At 41.1% G+C, this 598-nt stretch overlaps 1 protein-coding gene across 1 annotated transcript in view; it reads left to right on the top strand.

Annotated features, from left to right (window-relative positions):
* The window catches only part of LOC127751858 (uncharacterized), a gene marked incomplete at its 3' end in the record, with an annotated part of 1,868 nt that extends 1,272 nt beyond the window's left edge, over positions 1–596 (top strand). Inside the window, exon 4 of the mRNA XM_052276042.1 lies at positions 275–596. Coding sequence (XP_052132002.1) covers positions 275–596 — 322 coding nt within the window. The remainder of the gene's footprint in view (positions 1–274) is intronic.
* Between the last annotated feature and the right edge of the window lie 2 nt (positions 597–598).

The raw sequence follows: 598 nt of genomic DNA, 5'->3' as shown, positions 1-598 counted from the left end.
TCGTCTCTCATGGTTTAATGTTGATTAACCATAGTATTATGGTCATGGTAATCCATGGTAACAATGAAACAACATGGTTAAAGGTTGGGAAATGTATGGTTGATAAACCGGAGACCATAATCTATCGTCAAGTTACCATGATATTAGGTCCCGTAATGAACAAGATAACCATGATTACCCATGGCTATTTTAGCCTGGGTGGTAACACTGCATGCAATTCTTCTAAACTTAAGAGAATTGTTACATACATTGTGTATGCTCCTGTGTGTTTCAGGCAATATTCCGAATGGCCCGGAACAAACTTGGTCTGTATCAGGTAGTTAAAGATGAGGAAGAAGTTGCCTCAATCATCAGATCAGCTGGAGCCCTGCCCCTTTTATCAACTGAAGATATCGAAGGTGGACTTATAGATCTAGGGGAAGAAGCCAAGGAGAAAGGATGGATGCCCTTGCTGAAACCATTCTTTAAGTACATGGCAAAGGAATGGTTGCCAAAGGTGCATATTCTAAGTGTGAAGGACTCAGTTCACCGCACTAACAATGCTTCAGAATCAAGCAACAGATCATTCAACAGAAAGCTAAGAGCAGCAAAGCCAAGC

Source organism: Frankliniella occidentalis, unplaced genomic scaffold (assembly GCF_000697945.3).
Source record: "Frankliniella occidentalis isolate FOCC.00 unplaced genomic scaffold, Focc_3.1 Scaffold1456, whole genome shotgun sequence".
In the NCBI taxonomy this organism is placed as follows: Eukaryota; Metazoa; Arthropoda; class Insecta; order Thysanoptera; family Thripidae; genus Frankliniella; species Frankliniella occidentalis.
The sequence above is the reverse complement of the archived record's forward strand: the minus strand, read 5'-3'. Positions and strand labels throughout refer to the sequence as shown.